Raw genomic sequence first — 20,128 nt, forward strand, 5'->3', positions numbered from 1 at the left:
GGTCGTAGGTTGGTGGCTTACAGCTCCCCCCCAAAAAAAGAGTGGGAGAGAGAGAGAGAGCGTGCACGTTGCCACCAGCCCTGAAGACAGACAGTGGGCTTTCGTCCCTCAGACACCCCCAGAATACTAATCAGGAAAGTCAGACCCTGGAGGTCAGGGAGCAAGTCAATCATTCTAGCGATCGTCTCAGTGTGGAGGATCAAATTAGCCTGAAAAATTCAGCTGCTGGGAGGAGAGGGCGAGCAGCTGTCAGGGGCAGCAGCGAGATGCACTAATGAACCAGATGAATAGTGCAAAAGCTTGAAAATAAAAACAGGACAGTTGACATTTTTCATCTGTCAAAGCAGGAGATGCATGAAAATATAGTATTCCTGTTTTAACTCCTTAGGGGACATTCAGCTTTTCTTTCTTTCTTTCCCCCCCCTTTTTTTTAACACTCTGCAGCATTCAAACAAGAGTACTTTTTAATGAACACCTAGCGTACCAACACACAGGATCTCTGCATTTATTTTGAATTTCCTGCATTTCGTGCAGGTTCTGCTGTTGGAATTCCTGGCTTTGGTTTTGCGCATAAAGGGGGCAAAAAACGCTGCATGAATTACCTTGTTTCAAGATTTAATATTATGGGGCCGGTACAGTTTGCAAACCGCTTTTCTTGAGAGCCTTAATCCCTTTGCTCTTAGGGGTTTTAAAAAGAGAATGCAATATTTATGGTATCCAATTAGTGCACGCACAGCTGTAATGGATTTTGAGATCCTTGCTGTAAAATCCTTGCCTTCATGTCCATTTTGGAAGATTCCTTGCCAAAGTCTCCTTTATCAATAATGCTGCGGCTAATATTTTGCAGCTTTCTTTTGGTTGCGAAGGAGTTAAATGTTCTATCTGGAAGACCACAAGACAGATGAGAGCCATTTTCAGCTTGTCCTGTCCCTGCTGAAGCTCACTGAGTAGCACAGCATGGACTAGCGTGTTTCACACACACTCTGCCTGTCTGGGGAATGTACACATTGTCCTTCCAAAATCAAACTTATTAGCACATGTAGAAAAGGGTGACTGACTTTGGGGCAGCATCGCACTCCAAGCAGTGCTCACACCGCTGCGGTTCAGAGATTTAAAGCGTTTGGAAGGCAGTACGAACATTTTTTTTTAAATAAAAAAAAATCCCTGTAAAGTTAGCAATCCCACCACAATATTTGTTTGCCTTTGTAAAGTCGGGCTATCTTCAAATAAACATTAGGTGCACTAATGATATTTTAAAGTTCTTACTTTAAAGGTTCCTTGCCAAAAGATAATGGTAAAATTCTAAATGTACATGAAACCAGAATTATGCCTGCAACATAGCATGCTTGTGGGGATTTGTATTCATATTAAATCAAGTGTTGATGCATGTATCAACTTGCATTTCTGCTTCCAGCATATGTGTTTGGGGTTTGGTATGCACAGAGGACAGAAGCTGCAGTTCTGCACCAAATTTCATCCTGCTGAAACCAGTTTTGAATAAAAATTGCTTTCTTACCTTAAATTTAGAAATTACATTTTAAAGAACTAAGCAGATAGTGAAATGGCAAATTCCAAAAAGCCAAATGGTAACAAAGAGAGTAGTATATGCGTAAAAAGCAAAAGGGTTAAAGTTTCTGAAACCAGCCAAAAGATTAGACTCAGGATAGATTTTAGCATTATCCTCACAATCGCCAGAGACTGTATCCTTTGGGTAATGGCCATAGTTCAGTAGTAAGGCATCTACTTTGCATGCAAATGGTCTCAGATTAAGCCCTTAGCATAACCAGGTAGGGATGGGAAAGTCTGTTGTCTGAAGTTCTGAAGGGCTGCTACCTGTCAGTGCAGACAACATTCAGTTAGATAGACCAGCAGCCTGATGTAGTATAAGGCAGCTTCCTTCCCAGATTGATGAGTTTTCCAGGGTCTACAAAAGCAATTGGGAGTTCAAGCAAAACATGGATGACTCAACTTATTTCAGTGTGGTCTTACTCACCCATGGTGGTGTCCTCTGCAAACTGGAACTTGCACAAAGTTCCCAAAAAGAAGGTGGGCTCCAAATGGAAATAAATAGTTTACAAAAGTACTTTATGGCTTTGCAGACTACGCAGCAATATTTCATTCTTTAAAGCATAGGGGATCATTTAGGAGGAATATGGTCAGGATCCAAAGAACAGTTTAGCTGTACTCATGGGATCCCCCAGTGGGATTTTAAACATTTTTCAGCCATCATACCATATCACAAATTGGTTTTGAAAACCCTATCTGTTTCAGAATTAGTTTTCCTTTTTCTGTGGTGGTGGAGGTGGTGGGTGGGTGGGTGGGTGGGGAGGGCAGTGTGCTATTTGAAAAATGCAAGCCTAGAGCAGAACTTGTTGCACAGTTCTTTTAGATTCTGGTCAGAATTCTCATTTTAAAATTAGATCTTTATTTTTATGGCGAGTCCTACAAAGTCGGTATTGGTAAATAATAATCTGGTTTCAGAAAGACATGTCAGTTAAATATATAAACAGACTGTAACATTACAGAAACTAGCTTCACTTGCATTAGGCACACATCCTTCAAAAACAAATGAAAAACAAATATAATGAAATTAAGGGCAGTGAAGATCACAAGAAGTTGACGTAACATGTTTTCCATTTAAAAATTAAACTGGACATTTCGAAACAAAAAGAAGTTCCTTGAAAATATACTTATTTCTCCTAACCACACACACAAAATAAAAATTAAAAATCACAAAAAAAAAAATCCAAGATACATTTTATTTTGTTTTAATTCCACACAGATGGCTGCACTGCAGAGTCCATTCTATGGTGACAAAATGAACCTGTATTCCTTATGTAAAAAGATTGAACAATGTGACTATCCACCTCTTCCATCAGATCACTACTCAGAAGAGGTAAGTAGCACCACTCTCTGTGGTATATTTGAAGGTAGAGGTATGAGTATTTGATGAATATTGAATAGTGCCTTTTTTTAAAAAAAAAAGTTTCCAGTTTATACTGGGATCTGGGTATGTTCTTGCATAAGCTATGCTTGAGAACGTCTTCATGACCTTCTTGTTTGTATTGTGGGCTCAACAGTGTGCCAGGTTTTTTCCTTGATCCCTGAATATGCTTCCTCAAGAGAATGGTGTGCTTTCAACACTGTGGCAGGTTTGAAGCTGAACTTTTCACATGCAGAAGAGTCGAAGGAGATGGCTGTAAGGCAATACATAATACTTTAGAGCGGTCCTGTCTCCTCCTTCTAATACAAGAGATTAAAATTTGAATGATGCTGTCTAGGAGAAACCACTCACAGTGGATGCAGAAAACCCAAACCCTTAATACCATCTGCTTCGGTTGGCTACAAATGAACAGCAGGGTTTTCTTTTATTCACCTGTATTGGTATTATCTTGTGCTAGCAAGTGCCTTCTGAATTCATCTTCCTTTGGTGTTCTCATGAGAACTAATCACCCTTCTGATAACTTCATGGAGGAATGAGGTTCCTCACCAGTTCACCTGCCAACATAGATGTGGTCCAAAAGGTATTCTCATGTCATAGCCATGTTTCCCCTGAACCCCATAAAGGATGCGTGTATTCATTATTGTAGGAATAATACCTGCACAGGCTTAGTCCCCATGCATGGATCACCCTAAAGCCATATAGATTACCATAAAGCATAATGTGAGTTTCTCATTCCTGACCGAAACTTTCCTGTCAAGGAAAGTCAAGGAGCTTAAGCTCAGAGCTCATGTCCCTTTACCAAGAGAAGGTGCTGGGCATGGAATGGGAACCCTGTATATCCCTTCCATTCTCTATGTGTACACATCTTTGTATACCTGTAGAAAACACAGGGTTCCAGTCTGTGATACAGAGGCTTCTCTGCATTCGCAGAAGAGGACCATGCACTGAGAGTCAAGGATTAAGGCCGTATTGCTGTTCCCATAGTGGTGAACTTGTGCTACTGATAATTCGTTTTGATTTAGATGGTGAGGATTGCAAAATACTGATTAGCAGCAAAAGCATATGTAAAACACATTCTTGCTAACTAATACAAGAAGACAGAGGAAGAACATACATTTCTTCAGTATATGAAAAAGTGTGTGTATGCTTGTGTGTGCGTAATTCTTTTATCTTGTAATGAAATACTCTCAAAGTTTGAACTAGGTAAGATAATAGCAGCTGCAAGCCAACAAAGAGGCTACAGTAACTTATTCTAGTTCAATGTACATGAATTAAAGATTATGTTGAAATGCACATAAATGTCCTCTCTGAAATATGTTTTGTAAGTATTAAAGCTTTGCGCTGCTTACAGAATGGGGAGTAACTTGTAATTCAAAACCTTGAATCCTCTTGCTTTCAAGATTTTGATTATTAATAAAAGATTGCAGTCCAGGAATTTTTGGTCTTTTAAACATTCTTTGTCATATATAGTATGACAATTTGTATTTTTATTATAGTGACAATTGGAACACAGAGCGGGTTTTTTGTTGTGTTTTTAGAAAGATGATTAGAATTACTTTTTGAGGTGGAGATTTACCACCCATTAATTTGCGAAACCTTTCCTTAATGTAGCCTTCCCAATTAACTCTTTTTTTCCAGTGGCCATTTTTAATTATTACGTTTTTGTGGAATATAAATATGGCACTTCGTATAGGCAACTTCAGAACCGGAGGCCTAGAAATACAGTAGGGTGTGAACAATAATGCAAAATGATAGCAAGAATGTCAGGGGCCGTTCTTTGTTGTGTCATTCATGCTGTCTTCCTTTTTCCACGAAGCGCATGAATATTTCACGTATCTGCATCCTCATCCTCTATTCTTCTTGACTAATTTTCAGACTGTCTGAATTTGCATTTCACATGGTAGCTGATTAGGAGATGCCGAGTGCAGCAGTGAAGCCTCAGCAGGCGGTTGCCATGGTGACCTTCAGCAGGATTTTAATGATGATGCCACTAGTGGTTCGTTGAAGTCGGCCTGCCTGGAGGGCTACTTCACTGCAGCTAAGTGTGAAGTTGGATATATGGATTCTCAGCCAAGGGGCAAATATCAAAGTCCGGCTCTGATAGAAGGTCTTGGTACTGGGAAAGAGAAATAAGATTCCACCTTCTTCTTCTTTTTATTAACTTAGTTTGCATAGTTCCAGCTTAGGAAGGGGTGGGTGGAATCACACACACACACACCACAACACAACAACAACAACCATGTTGTATATTTTCCCCATGCACAAACAGGGAGATTTACATTAACACCCTTTAAAAAAAAACCATTTATCCACCTGACAGCACTAAAGAGAGCAAATTGTGCTGTTCCATTAATAAATAATTTCTTAAGAAAAGAAGTGGCCTTCGGAGCAGAAGGTGTTGCTTTGAACCGATTGTCCCTTAAAAATCACATGTGGTATAAAACATTTTTTTATGAAATATATTTTAAGATTTTTCTCTCTGCTTCTAGTAATAGAGTTTTAATTGTGAAAGTCTTGTATCGAACTGCAGAGGAGGAAATAGGCTAAAGTGTGTCTGCCAGACTGCAGCAGCAGCATCCTAAAGACTTCTCAAAAATTTAGACTTCAAACCCGTTATCCAGGTTGAAAAGTGCACTTGGCTGAGCTGCTGAGTTCAGGGATCACTGAACAACGAAATCCGCTTGAATTTTTTATGCGAATAAATTTTATGAAGGAATAAAATTACTTTGCATCAGCTTCTGTCTGCTTTCACAGAAGAACATTTAAAAAAGAAATAAACCCTTTAACCACAAAATAGTACTCTTAAGATCAGTTTCTAAAACAGATACACTTTTTCCTTTCATTTTGGCAGTGAAATCATCAGTTGCTTTTGTTTTTTCTGGGTTTTGAATCCGATGTGTGTGCTTGTGTTAATACAAACCCATTTGGTCTACTAGCACCCTTCTTCACATGCCATGGCAGTGCACACTGTTTGCATACTCAGTTTTGGCAATGCTACCTCCTTCCTTCTCTGAACTCCTTCCTGCCAAAAGTTCGGCTGGTTCCTTAAATCCATCAGGCTGACAACTACTTTTTATTTTATTTTATTTTTGAGTGGTTGGGAATGCTCCTAGGCCTTCCATAACAACAAAGCTGCTGAATCAAAAGGATGGAGAGGTCTCATTTCAGTATATTGAAGCTTATCTAATTGCCACAAAGGTTTCAAAATCTGCAAATTGCTTTTTGATTTTGTTCTTTGCTTTCATTGAATTTATTGGGGGGGGGACATATTGGGGGGGAACCCAGTCTTTTCTTACAAATCAATGTGTTCTGAGCACTAATTTGAAACATCCCTTTTCTACAATCCTAGTAAGACATATTCCAAAGCTAGCTTTGACTGCAACAAATAAATATATAGATACAATGAAAAAACCCTACCCTAGATACTAATGAGAATTCCACTTGCAGAAGAGTCTGCCAGGGTTGCCTTTGGGACCCTTTCCTTTTTATTTTCTCTATCAATGATGATGTGGAAGAATTTGATGGCAGTGAGATTGTTTTACCCAAAGTTTACAGTTCTCTTTTATGTTGTGCTGTTCTTATTTTATCCTTTACATTGACCACGTGGCTTTCGCAATGTGGAACTTGGCAGGTGCCTTTAAATTCCTTCGGACAGTGGTTCCCAATTAGCTAATTACTAATTACTGAGAACCCCTGTTTTTCAAAAGCCAAGCCATGAACCCCCTACTTTTGAAAAAAAATTGATAACTATGTTAGTTACAGTAGTTCATTCTGTGAACCGCCCTGAGACGGTATATAAATTTAATTAATTCATAATAAAATAATAATACCTCTGCAAAGCAATTTTTGGAACAAAATGTGGGGTAGCCCCTAGTAAGCAAAAGATTTTAGGTATACTAAAAAGCAGACTTGGGTTGAGCGATATCTGGTTTTCAACATTGTGCTATATCGGCGGCTGAACATCATGATATTCCGATATATCACAGTGTCTGAAATTGGAGACTGGGGATGAGGGAAGGAGCAGTCAAGGAGATCAGGTGGTTGGGGGGAGGAGAGGAAGGGGAGTCATCTCCACCCCATGGTTTGAGTGGGAGGGGGTGCATCAAGCCACCGTCAGCAGGGCAGCCAGTGAAGATGCAAGTCCACTGTGGCTGTTGCGGCTTTCCTGCTGACTGAGAAAATCTGCTCCGCTTCAGTGCCAGGGGAAGGTAGTGCCCGGCTTGAAATGAGGGCGATCAGCTGCCCTGTTTTCCCTCAGCATGAGGGAAGGCAGCTTAGATCATCATGCGATTTTGGCGGTGCCTTGAAATTGCTCTCCCTCGCATGAGGAGCAATATATTGATTGCTAAAGGCAAAGGGACCTCTAACCGTTAGGTCCAGTCACGGATGACTCTGGGGTTGCTGCACTCATCTTACTTTACTGGCTGAGGGAGCTGGTGTTTTATCCACAGACAGCTTTCAGGTCATGCGGCCATCATAACTAAGCTGCTTCTGGCGAACCAGAGCAGCGCACGGAAACACCGTTTACCTTCCCGCCGGAGCAGTACCTATTTATCTACTTGCACTTTGATGTGTTTTCGAACTGCTAGGTTGGCAGGAGCAGGGACCGAACAATGGGAGCTCACCCTGTCACGGGGATTCGAACCGCCAACCTTCTGATCAGATTTCAAAACCAATTTTGGCCAATATATTGAAAAACCACACAGTGCTAAAACAGATCATAAAACCTTTGATATCACCATGCAAAAATTAAAAAAAGATTAGCTTGGAGGGAGGGAAAGGATGGGGCTGCGGACCCCCTGAGTGCATTCCGCAGACGCCCAGGGGTCGCCAGACCCCTAATTGGGAAGCATTGCCTTAGGACATTGTTGGAGTTCTTCAAAACAGAGCACTTGTTTGTTAATGCAAAGAAGATAAAAGCTGGTTCTCTCATACATGCATTGATGACAAGTGATGACCTGTACGTGTGAATGAACAATCGCAGATTAACTGCCTCACAGTGGTCTTTTGTTTCATTCGTTTCTACATTTCATTGGAGACCTTCACATGTTCAGCTAAGTGTTGCACAATCAATGACAGATGGCAAATCTAGTAATTTACCTGCCAACCAGTCAGCTGCTAAAGATGCTCTTTAGGAGATGGAAAACATTATACATGTGTGTTCCTAGAGCGGGGTCCCAAAATGAAACAGACCTACATTTTCCCTCACCACTGTTTGGAACAAGCATTGCTAGTTATCAAAAGCCAAGAGACACCTGTGTGCTTAACAAAAGTCCTCAGTATGTTCAGCCTCCCCTTCCCCTTCCATAAAGGAGAAGGAACATGCAGATCAGGCATTTGTGTGATTAGGCATCCGACTCTGCTCAGGTGAGATCTAGCTGCCTATTGGAGAAACTGCAAGGGGTGGGAGGTGATTTTGCTTGAGCACACCAAACCCTGTTAAATCAGACTAAAGGTTTATCTAGTCCAGATTCCTGTTTTCCATAGTAGCCAACCAGCTTATTTATGGTGGATACAAATCCTTTCAAGGAGAGACTTGCAGAAAACCTTTAAAGCTACAATAAATACAGTTAATGTAATATATCAGCTCCTCAAACACTATAAAACACATCAGGATAAAACCAGCAGAAATCATCCATAAAAGGTCTTGAGGGCATAATGGAGCTCCCAAGAGAGAGAGAGATATCCCCAACATCACCCCCCCCCAACCAAATTACAACATTAAGATGGAAGTCCAAAAGCAACATCCCTTTTCAGATATTGCAGGCTAAGAACTGGTACCATACTGGCTATCAGCACCTTTTGTGGTAATGCTTTCCATAAATCATTTGTTCTTTAAGGAAGCACTTCCTTTCACCCCTTCTGAACTTCCCGCTATTCAATTTCATTAGATGGTGCAGAGTTTTAATATTATAAGAGAAAAGGGGGGAAAAAAAAAAACTTTTACCTCTATGTATGTTTCCTAAGGGGACGCAGGTGGCGCTGTGGATAAAAGCCTCAGCGCCTAGGGCTTGCCGATCGAAAGGTCGGCGGTTCGAATCCCTGCGGCGGGGTGCGCTCCCGCCGTTCGGTCCCAGCGCCTGCCAACCTAGCAGTTCGAAAGCACCCCCGGGTGCAAGTAGATAAATAGGGACCGCTTACTAGCGGGAAGGTAAACGGCGTTTCCGTGTGCGGCTCTGGCTCGCCAGAGCAGTGATGTCACGCTGGCCACGTGACTCGGAAGTGTCTCTGGACAGCGCTGGCCCCCGGCCTCTTGAGTGAGATGGGCGCACAACCCTAGAGTCTGGCAAGACTGGCCCGTACGGGCAGGGGTACCTTTACCTTTACCTTATGTTTCCTAAACCATGCATAAATTTAGACACTTCTGTCATGCCTTCCTCATTACTTTCCTTTTCCCCCTAACCTAAAAAGGCCCAGACATTGTACCATTTCCTTGAAGGGAAGATGCTTCAGCCCACTGATGTTATTGGTTAAGCATTTCTAGACCCTTTCCAGCTCTACAGTGTCACTTTTAGAGATGTGGCAACCAGAACTGTGCACACTATTATGCAGCAGAAGTATGGCCGTTCCACAGATTTGCATTGGGCTATTGCACTACTGGTAGTTTCCCATTTGCTTTCTCAATTACTTCTGGCATTGAATTTGCATTTTTGGCGTTGACCCTTATAAGTATGTGACTATTGGCTCAGTCTTCAATTCAAAACATTTTTTCTCTTATGAAATATGTAGCCAAACACCTGTTAGCTTCAGATCAAGATGTTTATCCTATCAAAAACCAGATGATCAGAGCCTTGTAACATTAGCTGCCGTTCTTACGCTTGTACTGGTGAGAATATAAGTAGACAAACTTGTTTCTTATGCCCAGCAATATTCTGTTTTTGTATTGGTTCAAAGTTCAGTGGGCTTCTAATAAAGATACATGATGTTTTCCCCCCAAACAACTGGATGGGCATGGTTTTCTTAAGAAACTTTGAATTACTATTCTGAATATCAGGTCAGTTCTTTTCCAGGCAAAGTCTCTAATGTTACTCAGAATCACAATATCATAACTCCCAAATCCCTACAGAAGTTGTTTCCCTCCCCATCCCGAGTGGACAAAATAGTGTTTCTCTCTCTCTCTCTCTCTCTCTCTCTCTCTCTCTCTCTCTCTGTGTGTGTGTGTGTGTGTGTAGCACATCTGTGTTACATGCAGAATGCCCTGTAGGTTCCATTCTGTTATGAATGGCAATGTCTTCAGTCTTAGACCTTAGAGGGCCACTGTCACTTGGAATAGAAAGTTTGGGGCTAGATGGCCAATAGTCTAACCTGACATGAGGCAGCTTCATATATTAGTATGCTTAAAAGTTGTGTGTGTGGGGGTGTCAGGGACTGGGCAGAGGAGGAATGGTGGAGACCGCCTCCCCAGCCTGACCCTTCTAGAGAAGAAGACATTAAAACAGGGGTTTGAGGGAGGTCACAGCTCAGAGGAAGACGAGGGGAAATGTTGGGAAATAATGGGAGAGGAGGAGGAGGAGGCAGAGCTGGGGCAGCTGGCTGACATGTTACCACTAGAAAGCATTCCAGACCCACCATCTCCCAGAACCTGGCAAGCCTTAAAAGTAGGAGAGCAAAGAGCTTGAAGACAGATGGCCCTAAGTGGCAACCATCAAGGAGGTGGTGCTGTTGACAAAAGAGGAAGTGGGAGAGAAGGGCCATGGAGATTTACTCGGGACAACACCATTATTCCAAAAGGTTGCATTCCCAAGCCTCTCTCTGTAAATATTGAATAAAAAGCAGGTGGTAAGGACTTTTCTTATCCGTTTCTGGCAACCCACCGTGGGAGTTGGTTCCTCTGCTGCCTGACAGGGGTAGGGTGAAACCAGACCCTTAGTAGCATCTTTTTAAGGAGTGATACGTTAGGTGAATACCTTCTGCTTAGGAATAAGCAATGTTTCTTTCTGCTTTAAATCCAAGTTCTCCGGCATCGCAGGCGTTTCCAAACACTGGCTTGCCTGCGTCAGCCTTTTTTTTTTTTTGGTCCCTTTTTATGACTTGAGGGACACTGAGCCCCCCCCCCCCACCCTTGGAGTCTGACAAACCTGTTAAAGTAAAAAGAAATGTGTCCCGCTGCTCCCCACTACCAGGCTAAGCTCCAGGCAAAATACTGTCATTGTGCTAAGTTCACAGAGGAGGTTAAGGAGAATAAGCCGAGCCGAAGGAGACTGCTGCTCAGAGATGCAACAGGAGCCTTCCCAGTCTTAGGTACTGTCCCAGTCTGCCGTTCGTAGAGCATGCTGGTCATCCCACACCAGACTAGAATATATTCCTGTCCTGACATCTCGGCTCAGCCTAATTCACATTAGCATCCCCCAGGTCAGCTGAATGCAATGGATGCTACTAGCTCCATATTAAATAGGGAACCTTCCCGACTTTATGGAAATGGTTATTCCTGACAATAGGCAAAGGCACTGCAATCCTGTATTCAGCAAGAAGTCGTCGTCTTTCCACACACCTCAGAAAAAAACATTCTGCCATTCTGCGTTTTGTGCTTTTAGGGAAGATGCTTCATGGAAGTAACGTGCATTCGGGCAATAGGATGGGAGCCATTTTTTCAGCTTTGACAAATACTTCAGAGTTCATACTTAGAAGTCTGCCTCAATTACTTTCTCTCCTGTAGAGTTCATGGCATCTGCCCAAAGTCTCAGTTTCTTCTGCAGCTTAGATGCCAGGTTTGGAGCTTCATCCCCAGCCCAAGTCCGTGTTTAAGATATTCAAAATAGGAGTAAGCAGCGGCTTATTTTTTTCCATTTCCATGCTGCTGCTTCAGCAAAAACCAGCCATCTTGATCAGCAGGAAATAAATACATTCATATACATACATACCTACAGCTTCCCCTTGCAGATTTAGGATATCTAGATTATAGGAAACATTCCTGATATGCATTAATAATTAATAATTATGAATAAATAATTTTACACTTTAGCTTTTTTTAAAAGGAACTCCTGACACTTTTCAATTTGTCCTACAACATTAATTTTACACATATATATTTCCTCTTCTGCATAGCAGCCTACAAGTAGCAGCCCATCAGTAGATAAAATACCTGTGGCATGCGTGAAATACTACAAAGTTCCTTCAGGATCTGCCCAAAAGGGTTCTCTTTGCAGAGCTGAAACCTTCGTTTCTCAGAAATCTCTTGCCTGCCTGCCATGTAAGCAGTCTGCAAAGCGTTCAGCCATTGACTGCCTCTTGGCTAAGCTTACTAATACACTGCTCTTGTCGGCTGCAATATATCACCAACCCTTTGCATCTTCCTGTGGCAGATCATGTAGCTTTCCTATTGCATCTTGGGTCATCTCCTTCTGGATTTGTGAACTTTGAAGTTAAGCCTCACTTAAACTGAACGCGCACTCTTAATAACAAAGAACATGCATCCCCATAGGACTATTCCTTCATTTTGCAACTCTATGTTGAAAATGGAAAGTGGGGCAGTGGAGGGTGGAACTGATTTCATAGAAGTCTGGAGTCCCATTTTAATATATCTGAAATAAAAGTTTTCCACATGCTAGGCACAAGGTAAAAGGGAAAAAAAGAGATTAAGAATGCAATCCTATTCATGCATTGAGTTCAGTGAGACTTACTTGAAGGTAAGTGTGCATAGGATTGCAGCTTCCTTTTCAATGAATTCCATGGTGAGATTAATGTAGAAGTGAATTTGAAGTATCCTACACACATTGACCTTGCAGCAGTACCTTGTGTTTAGTACGTCTTAGTCGGCAACTCTGTACCAACTTACCTGGGAGTGAGCCAGTAACCATGTATAGTATATTAAAAACCATGGGCATGTTTCATCCCCATGCAGGTAGCGGAATCAGATTCATCTGTGTGGGACTGTATGGTTGTTCAGTATATGTTGCTCATAAAGGAATCCCTCTCTGAGTCCTTCACATGACATGACCAGGTTACATATGAATCTTGCCAGATGAACTGAAGGGAATATTCAGCTCATAACGCTTTGGGCCACAAAGCTTCAAGGCCTTTGAAGGGTCTTTTCCAATTTGTTTATTCTAAGGCAACAAGAGTAAATGAGTGTCTCTAACACCTATGACTCAATGAATACCAATGGTTATAGTAATATATACTTTAAACTGGGTTGCCAGGGAGGCTAACTTGTGGCCCTTCAGTGTGATTAGACTACAGCTTCCATGGTTTCTAGTCATTGGCCATGTGGGCTGGGACTGCTGGGAGTTGTTGTCCATCAATATCTGGAGGGTCACAGGTTAGCCACCCCTGTTGTATGCATTTTGTTGTTGGCATCTGTCTGTCTTGAGAGACAATGGAGTACACCTCCAGGCGTGAAGTCAAACCATTGTGTTAGCAACACTGAAGCTTGGGCAGTGTGTTTGGAGGTTCTGGGGTGCCCAGACAACAAGACACCCCTCTCAGCCTTGCCGATGTGGTCCAAAAGAAAAAGCAATACATTTGGCACCAGCTTGGCTGCAGAAGTTGCTGGAAAGAAGTGTACAAGTCGTCTTAGGGACTCCATTCCAGATTTGTTAGGCTTTACTCCTTAGCCTGTTCTTCTCCCAAAGATGTCCCGCAAGGTGGCAGAGGTTTAGGATCAGAGTTTTCCTTTTCCTAGATGGGGCACCTTCTCAGGTTAATGAGCCCCACCTCTACCTCTCACTTCCCTCTGTAGCACGTGTAGAAACCGCTGCCTTTACCATTGGACTCACTATTGGTCTCATCCGCTCACCACCAGAGCTTGTCTTCACATGTAGGGGAAAGTCCCTAACTCTGAGGGTTTGAGACACAACAGCTACCTGGTTTCCCTGGCCAATGAAAGCTGTTTCCCAGGGTGTGGCTACTTGTCACATACTGACAGCTTGTTAGAACTGAGTGCAAAGGTGGACAAACTACCCCAGAAGGAGCATGACCAGTGGTACTACCCTTCCCCTAACCACCCCCTACACCCCTGTGTATGCATTAGTGCCACACTATTGTAGTTTTCCAGTACTCCTAATTGAAGTTTGGAGGAGGGAGAGAAGGACGGCCCTAATAACTTTGTCACACAGTGCTTTTTTCTTTTCTTTTATTGTTCCTCGTGTCCATAATATTCTTTTTTTTTCCCCCGTAGCTGCGACAATTAGTTAATATGTGCATCAACCCAGATCCAGAGAAGCGACCGGACATCACCTATGTTTATGATGTAGCAAAACGTATGCATGCACATACCGCCACCAGCTAAGAGACTTGGCAGCTTGTGAAGAGAAAGGAAAAAACAACAAACCCACCGGAATCATTCAAGTATTGTTGTGCAAAACCTCTTCCACCTTTTCTCCCATTTGTCTGCGTCACCTAAAGTTTAGTTACATGCAATGAGAATGTTTAGCAGTTTTGTCACAGAGTTAATAACCTAAAATGAAGTATTATTTTTTTTAAAAAAAATGTTTTAATGGAAAACATGGAACAGTTCTAAACATGACAGAATAAGAAAATCGGCAATCCTTTCTGACTTCTGAAAGCTGCAATTTCACACATATTTCTACATAAAGAGCAATGATTTTACATGGGAATAATATTTTGTTCTACATATCAGAGTTGCGGTTTTGCATATGAGCATAACAGTGGACTCCTTAAAGGAATACTGTTGAAACTGCTCCTCAGTTGTTTTCAGTAATGTGTGGAAGTGATGAATCAGCACAAATTGGTGAATTTATTCTTCATTAGTGAATATATTGTTCCTTTCCCCTAGAGTCAATTAATTAATTAATAGGATTTTATTTTATTTTTTAAAAAAGGAATTTTGCAGTTTACGGTTTTCCTCATCAAGATAAATGTAGATAGAAACCATTTTATTTGCTGTTGAGCTTTGATGCAGCTGCTGAATGTGAAAAAGAATTGGTTTTATTTTATTTTTTTCTCAGAAATTGTCCAACACTGAAAAAAAGAATAAATCTGGTCAGCTGTTGTTGTTTTTAAAATCCTTGTACAGTACCTTAACCCCAGCTCCTAAAACTTGATATCATGTATTTGTATTATGCTGTGCCTTGCTTCTCCGAGCCTCTGGGCGAACAGAAAAAAGTGGTGTATTTGTACAGGGCCTGGGATTCTGATTGCATCACTGCCACAATCTGTAGGTCTCAAGATGGCGCTTCACAAAATTAAGCATTTGCAAATCCCTTTTCATTCAGTGGTGGATTGCTAAACACGTCATATCAATGACAAAGTGCCTAATCTGGACTGAATTTATCCAGATAATCTTTCATGCTATATATTGACTTAGTTTTAAAGGCTAGTTCAGCCTTCCCCAGGCTGGTGCCCGCCTAATGTTTGGGAGGACAAGTCCCATCAGCCAACAAGGTAATCCAGGCTGAGACAGATGAACGGTATAGTCCAAAATATTCAGATATTACCAGACTGGGGAGGGCTGGGCTAGTTTACACCCAGAAACATTCAGTATAAGGTACACATTATAGAAAATTGCCAAATGCTTGAAATGTCCTAAGTATGGCATCTTCTCCTTGTGCTGATGCTCCCAGGGTAAATCAGAGGACTCTTTTCTTTTCCTTTTTACACCACGGCAAACCAGCAACAGGAATGGGTTTTGGCTGCCTAGAGTCAAAGCTTCAAAGGAATAGGCAATCTTATGTGGCAGCCAGTCATTGATATGAATTGTCCGTTACAATGCAGACATCTGCTTCCTAAATAATTTATGTGTCTTAGAAGGGTATTTTGTTCCCTGAAAATGTTCACTTGAGATTTTAAAAAGAGAGTTTTCTTCTTTTCTTTCTTTCTTTCTTTCTTTTTTTGCATTAGCTTATATTCCAAAGCGAAATTCATAATTAATTGAATAAACATTCAAGGCCCTGAATGGGGTATTTGTTGTGGAGCATGGAAGCATTATGTTGTAGCTACAAGTGTTGTTTTACATAGTCCTTTAAAATCCTGACCGGACAGCCTGCAAATCTATGACGTGTCAAAGTGGGTTGCTTAACAGTTTACAGGAGCTGCCAGGTAGAATTTTAATCCCACTGTGACACATTTATCTCTGAGAACAAACAAGAAGCCATACAGTATTTTTTGTGTGCACATTAAACCAACAAATTTTACTAATTCACCATGCAGCCATGTGCAGTTAGGCTCATCAGCAGAAAACTATGTATAACAAAGAAAAATGTAAGTGCAACCTGCACTCCTCAGGAGGCAATGCCTAACAGTGAAGCCAGGCATGGCATTTTGGAGAATCTGATACGTGGCAGTCGCCTGACACGGAGCAGAGCCAAAGGCAGGTTTGGCTTCCATAATCACTTCCACTGTGGGGAGACGTGGGTGCAGTGAGTAAGTGGCAACAGTAGCAAGCAGCTACGCCATGGCCAGATCTCCCGACTCCTGACCACGAAGCAAAACGGAAAGGTTTACTAAGTCCCTTCATGGGTTGCTGTGCACAGTTGGTGGGGTGCATTTGGCTTGGTGGACACCATTTAGGCAGGCCTAATCCAGAGCTTTTTTAAATTGTTTGTGTTCATGCAATTTGAATGTCCACAGCAATAGTGGGGTCCACTGTGCACCCAGTCTCCTAGCACAACACGGGTTTGCATGGAGCCATGATTGAGCTAGTTGAAATGATGTCCTGCTGCCTTAACCTACAAAATTCAGAAGGTGAACACTTCCGTTAGGATGATCCGTAATACTTTTTATTTTTTCACCCTGAATGAGGCTAAAAATAGGTTTGCTAAAAAGAGCATAGGACAATCTCTTGATCCTTGTTGCCAGGTGCTACTATGCAAAGTATTCCAGCCTTTCATTAAGTCTGTTTCATCCCATCTCCCTTCACCTACTTTTAGGTCATTTTACAGGTCTGATGGAGAAGGACTGCTACGTTTAACATAGTAATATGATTTTCATCAGGTGTTTTGCATGTTTAGTTGGATGTCGCACTGAATTCTGTAGGTCTTACTCCAAAGTAAGTGGCACAAATTGCAGCTTTGTAAAATTCACATGTGTACCTTTATTACAAAGCGCATGCTTTTGGGAAGCCAAAACCTGCTTCTAGAAGAAAATAGTGTTGGCAATAATTATGAAGCTTGCTAAGCTAATATGCCTACAGAATAAAGGTGTTTAAAAAATAATAACAATAAAAGAAATACTTCCAGTGTTGATAATGTAAGATGCGTTCTGTCGAAGGACCAATTAAGTTGATTTCAGAAGCCAGCAAAAAGAATGTTTCTGATGAGATGCTTGGTAAGCGTACGTCATATGAAGAAGGTCGGGCTGGGCACCGACGCCATTCAGGCACTCTACAATGGCAAAACGATTTGCTACGCCACACAAATTCATTGTAATGAAGATAGCTCTGCCAATGGATCACTTGAGCAGCCTGTTCATAATCTCTTCTGCTTGCCAGGGCTTCTAGAACTTGGAAGCTACCAAAGGGTAAATATGAGAATCCCACTTAACAAGTTGCAGTAAAAGCCAGGGAAGAAAAAGACCTATTCCTAAGTCCCTAGAAGCGGCATGCCTTCTCTTGCACTGTTCTGGTAACACTGGAAGGATGACATTATGTATTTCAGGTTGGCAAGGTGGAAACTTCCCATGTTGGTATCGCCAGCCACAAGCAGAAGCATGTCTTCCTTTAAATGCTACCGGAGCAGTCAAAACTGATGAACAAGCTACAGTTCACACTTTGGTTTTCCCTCCATCTGTGCAATATCTCATCTTGCTCTCATTAGCTCCCTTCATAGTTGATAGTGGAAAGGAGATGAAGTTATGTGACTTCGCTTCTACAAAACCTGGTGCTTGTTAATGTGTGTAGAAGATAGTGGCAGGGTGGATGGGTGGCTTGGCAGCCTGCCGAATCATCTTACCCTGTTTGCCTGGTTCCTTGCCAGGTATCAGAAAGTGGAAGGGTTGAGGAAAAGGGTCGAAAGAAAGCTAGCCGCAGACAGTATAGGTTCAGGTGTAGCAGAGGTGGAATTATTTTCACTGGAACTTCATTCTATCCAAGCTCAGTTCTAATCAAAGGCCAGTCTACGCTTCCTGATAAGAGTAAAATAGAACTTACTCAGTGTCACCTAGGGCTAATCTTTCTGACAGTGTATACTTATATATAACAAGTTAATAAATGCCTTAACTTTATCTTCAGCACTCATGGAAAATAGACATTTGTGTAGATGACTCTTTTGAAATGAATGTATTAATCAATAACCAAAACATGTATAATTTTCTGCTGCCTTATACTCAGTTGTACTGTAATATTCCAAATAATATTTGTTGTGCTTTCTGCACCCACTCTCTGCACAAGGAATTGTACTCTTTGTTTGGGAATCTATGTTGTACAATATCTTAATATAAAAAGGCTACACAAATTAAATAAATTGGAAAGTGAAACAACTTTGATGTCCTTCTTTTGCCCTTCAAGGTTTATTTACAAGAATGTGCAAAGGTGATGTGTTTACTGAAAATGTTATTGGGAACTGAATTTGACATAAGATGGCAGATCCAAGCAACATAAATATTTGAGTACTCGGAACCATCTTCTGTAACCCCCTTAAAATGGCCACTAATTCCAAAAACAACAGTTCTTTTCAGACATTTGCAGACAGGTAAGTGCTCCATGGGCTCAAAGGATGCTTGCAAAGTAGGATGTTCATAGGTCCGTCCCCCTGCCCTCCCCCCCCATGCAATCTGTCAGACATCTTTGCAAGTTTCCCAATGGATCAATGTCTTTGCACATTGCAGATGTGCAGCAAAACACATGTACAACAGGGGTACAGCCTGCCACTGAAGCCTGTGAATACTGAACATCTACTAAGTGTGTCTGAAAAACACCTACATGCAGGGATTACATAACAGCATCTATAGAGGCCACAGCAACTCCTCTGCCATTTGCAACGTGGCTTCTGGACAAGTTCCTCACCACCACCTGCATAATTAAACTCTGGAAACATTGAACCAAGTCCTTCCCACCACCCTAAACCAAGGCCAGAGCTATGTACATCCTGATCTTTAGATTCCATTTGTTTTTTTTAAAAAAAATCTGTGCCAAGAATGCTGAGTTATTCAATCTATAAATTGTGCAAATTTCCCACTAGTGAGTGAGAACCTTCTTGTTTCCCACTTAGATTTTGATTGGGTTGTCAAATAGTAATTATTTTTAATTGCTGCTTCTTTTTTAATATCATTTTAAATTGTTTGTTAGGGCTTTTAATTGCAAGATTGGTTTTATGGTTGTTTTACTCAGTGTCACCTTGAGCACCTGGTGGATAAACATAATAGGCAAACAGATCAGCTTCCTTTGCATAACTTATCATACATGGAGAGGAATATATACCTATAATGTCCACTGATGTCCTGGCCCTCTAGAAATCCCATTTTTCTCCTTCTGTATCCTATCTTGAGTAGAGAGGTATAACTCTGAATCTATTCTCTGTCTTGAATAGAGTGGTGTAACTGGACCAAGTGTTTTCATGTACAAATTGTGTTTGCTTCAAGAGCTTATAACTGCCACTGATTAGTTGCTGGCCTGGCCCAGTTAGCTGCAAATGATCTTCGTATGTTTGTGTGTGTAGCTTGTTCTATGTTACAATCTAGTGCTTTGGGTCTACCTTTTTCATCACATACTGATGAGATGCCAGTGAAGCTGATTGCCTCCCGTTCCCTTCACCTTGCAAGCTAACTGCATTGTACAAGAGGACTTGTGTGCAGTTGTGTCCTCTTGGCATAAGGTGGGAGTGTAGTCTGAGGTAATCCTTCATAGTTGTGTTTTTTAAGTTACATCTGAAAAAACTGAGTCAAAAGTGATCCTGTGTTTTGCATCAACGTTCCATTTGTAAATGGCCAGGTCTCAAGTTACAAGGAGACATGTCTTTTATGAATTAAAGGTAAAGGGATCCCTGACCATTAGGTCCAGTCACGGGTGACTCTGGGATTGCGGTGCTCATCTCGCTTTATTGGCCGAGGGAACCAGTGTACAGCTTCCGGGTCATATGCCCAGCATGACTAAGCCGCTTCTGGCGAACCAGAGCAGCGCACGGAAACGTCGTTTACCTTCCCGCCGGAGCGGTACCTATTTATCTACTTGCACTTTGACATGCTTTAGAACTGCTAGGTTGGCAGGAGCAGGGACCGAGCAACGGGAGCTCACCCCGTTATGGGGATTCGAACTGCCGACCTTCTGATCGGCAAGTCCTAGGCTCTGTGGTT

The 20,128-nt window shown here is 41.7% G+C and overlaps 1 protein-coding gene across 9 annotated transcripts in view; it reads left to right on the forward strand.

Annotated features, from left to right (window-relative positions):
- The window catches only part of NEK7 (NIMA related kinase 7), an 83,342-nt gene extending 65,026 nt beyond the window's left edge, over positions 1–18,316 (forward strand). For 8 of the 9 annotated variants that reach the window (XM_028732556.2, XM_077928362.1, XM_077928364.1 and 5 more), the window contains 2 exons: positions 2,783–2,896; positions 14,061–18,316. In XM_028732556.2, coding sequence (XP_028588389.1) covers positions 2,783–2,896; positions 14,061–14,171 — 225 coding nt within the window. In that variant the 3' untranslated portion in view covers positions 14,172–18,316. Of the gene's footprint in view, positions 1–2,782; positions 2,897–4,819; positions 8,870–14,060 lie in introns of those variants that run through there. The other variant, XM_077928363.1, reaches the window with a different exon arrangement.
- The last annotated feature ends 1,812 nt before the right edge of the window (positions 18,317–20,128 follow it).

The sequence above is a fragment of the Podarcis muralis genome, chromosome 5 (assembly GCF_964188315.1).
Source record: "Podarcis muralis chromosome 5, rPodMur119.hap1.1, whole genome shotgun sequence".
Lineage (NCBI taxonomy): Eukaryota > Metazoa > Chordata > Lepidosauria > Squamata > Lacertidae > Podarcis > Podarcis muralis.